The 2,500-nt window shown below is 40.2% G+C and overlaps 1 protein-coding gene across 4 annotated transcripts in view; it reads left to right on the top strand.

Annotated features, from left to right (window-relative positions):
• LOC144513699 (microfibril-associated glycoprotein 4-like) overlaps window positions 1-2,500 on the top strand; it is a 26,236-nt gene that overhangs the window by 12,933 nt on the left and 10,803 nt on the right. For 2 of the 4 annotated variants that reach the window (XM_078244881.1, XM_078244882.1), the window contains exon 7: window positions 1,016-1,521. The exons of the other annotated variants lie outside the window; for them this stretch is intronic. In XM_078244881.1, coding sequence (XP_078101007.1) covers window positions 1,016-1,269 — 254 coding nt within the window. In that variant the 3' untranslated portion in view covers window positions 1,270-1,521. Of the gene's footprint in view, window positions 1-1,015; window positions 1,522-2,500 lie in introns of those variants that run through there. 4 annotated transcript variants of the gene reach the window in all.

The following is a 2,500-nucleotide window of genomic DNA, read 5'->3' as shown; positions in this document are numbered from 1 at the left end:
GCAGCCATACATGCCCACGCCATGACACTACCACCACCATACTTCACTGATGAGGTGGTATGCTTTGGATCATGAGCAGTTCCTTTCCTTCTCCATACTCTTCTCTTCCCATCACTCTGGTACAAGTTGATCTTTGTCTCATCTGTCCATAGGATGTTGTTCCAGAAATGTGAAGGCTTTTTTAGATGTTGTTTGGCAAACTCTAATCTGGCCTTCCTGTTTTTGAGGCTCACCAATGGTTTACATCTTGTAGTGAACCCTCTGTATTCACTCTGGTGAAGTCTTCTCTTGATTGTTGACTTTGACACACATACACCTACCTCCTGGAGAGTGTTCTTGATCTGGCCAACTGTTGTGATGGTGTTTTCTTCACCAGGGAAAGTATTCTTCGGTCATCCACCACAGTTGTTTTCCGTGGTCTTCCGGGTCTTTTGGTGTTGCTGAGCTCACCGGTGCGTTCTTTCTTTTTAAGAATGTTCCCAAACAGTTGATTTGGCCACACCTAATGTTTTTGCTATCTCTCTGATGGGTTTGTTTAGATTTTTCAGCCTAATGATGGCTTGCTTCACTGATAGTGACAGCTCTTTGGATCTCATATTGAGAGTTGACAGCAACAGATTCCAGATGCAAATAGCACACTTGAGATGAACTCTGGACCTTTTATCTGCTCCTTGTAAATGGGATAATGAGGGAATAACACACACCTGGCCATGGAACAGCTGAGCAGCCAGTTGTCCCATTACTTTTGGTCCCTTAGAAAGTGGGAGGCACATATACAAACTGTTGTAATTCCTACACCGTTCACCTGATTTGGATGTAAATACCCTCAAATTAAAGCTGAAAGTCTGCAGTTAAAGCACATCTTGTTCGTTTCATTTCAACTCCATTGTGGTGGTGTATAGAGCCAAAAAAGATTAGAATTGTGTCGATGTCCCAATATTTATGGACCTGACTGTATATATCATTGTTAGTAGTATCATAATGTTGTGATTATACTCTTGTTGTGTTTCTGTAGGAGACGCCCTGACTTATCACAACAGACAGATGTTCTCCACCTTCGACAAAGACCAGGACTCCTCTGGAGGGAACTGTGCCAGATCATTCCTGGGGGCGTTCTGGTACAACAACTGTCACTATGCAAATCCAAACGGTGTTTATCGTTGGGGGGCTGACAGCACTATCTCTAATGTTGGAGTGGATTGGTACCAATGGAAAGGTCCTAACTACTCCCTGAAGGCCATCAGCATGAAGATCCGTCCTGTGCAGTAGTTCTCCAGGACCAACGTCCAGCAGAATATCAGCTCATCTCTTCTCATCTCTTTCTCTCATTAAGCATTTAATCTCCCAACAGGTCTTATTTCCTGAAACTGGGAACCAGCACAAGACCAGCAGCTGATGTTAGTAGATGTTGTTACGGTCTGTGATGGTTTAAAGCAGTCGCAGCTCGCTGCTACGTGGACGAAAAGTCAGATGTGTCTGCTGTTTATCTGCTGTACGCTGACAATCAATAAATAAGATGAGCATTAAGATGATCTCATGTCTTCACTTTATTCATAATTAAGATTAGCAGCCAAAAGAGAATATGCAAATATACCAAATTATAAATATTATATATATGTATATATATTATGAAGTCAAAAAGCAAAGTGTGTGAAAAACTTAAATAACAATAAAAAAGGGATACGTTTCAAATAAAAAACCTTTTAAACAGACACACACACACACACACACAGACATAGACTGTGTGTGTGTGTGTGTGTGTGTGTGTGTGTGTGTGTGTGTGTGTGTGTGTGTTCTGGTATTCAACACCTTGTGGGGACATGACTCTGTATACACAGTCACGTCATGGGGACCTCTTGCGGTATGGGGACCAAAAATGAGGTCCCCATAAAGCAAACCCTTTTAAATGAATGCTGAAGTCATTCTGAAGGAGCCTGTGTGATTTTTAGCATTGGCCCATAAAACACATTTTTCAGTCAGTGTGTGTGTGTGTGTATGAGGTGTGCTCACTAGCGCCCCTGTACTTTGAGAGTGGTATTGCACTCATTGCTTCACACACACACATTCCAAATATGGTTAGTTACCGCCCACTTCCTGGTCCTCGTTAGGAATGATTTCATCAGCAAAAAGTAATTATCAGTGTTAAGGCTACAGGTGAATAGGGTAACATTTTAAAATAATAGATATCACCATGAATATCAATTTTTTTCCACGTTTTTGGCGCTTTATTTTTTTACGTTTTTTTCCACGTTTTTGGCACTTTTTTTACATTTTTTTTCTACGTTTTTCCACGCTTTTTGGCGCTTTATTTTTTAAGTTTTTTTTCTACGTTTTTGGCACTTTTTTTCATGTTTTTTTTCTACGTTTTTGGCACTTTATTTTTCTACGTTTTTTTCCACGTTTTTGGCACTTTTTTTACATTTTTTTTCTACGTTTTTGGTGCTTTTTTCTACGTTTTTGGCACTTTTTTTAATGTTTTTTTTCCACGTTTTTGGCGCTT

The sequence above is a fragment of the Sander vitreus genome, unplaced genomic scaffold, assembly GCF_031162955.1.
Source record: "Sander vitreus isolate 19-12246 unplaced genomic scaffold, sanVit1 ctg322_0, whole genome shotgun sequence".
Taxonomy (NCBI): domain Eukaryota; kingdom Metazoa; phylum Chordata; class Actinopteri; order Perciformes; family Percidae; genus Sander; species Sander vitreus.
This window is presented reverse-complemented; position numbering and strand designations above follow the sequence as displayed.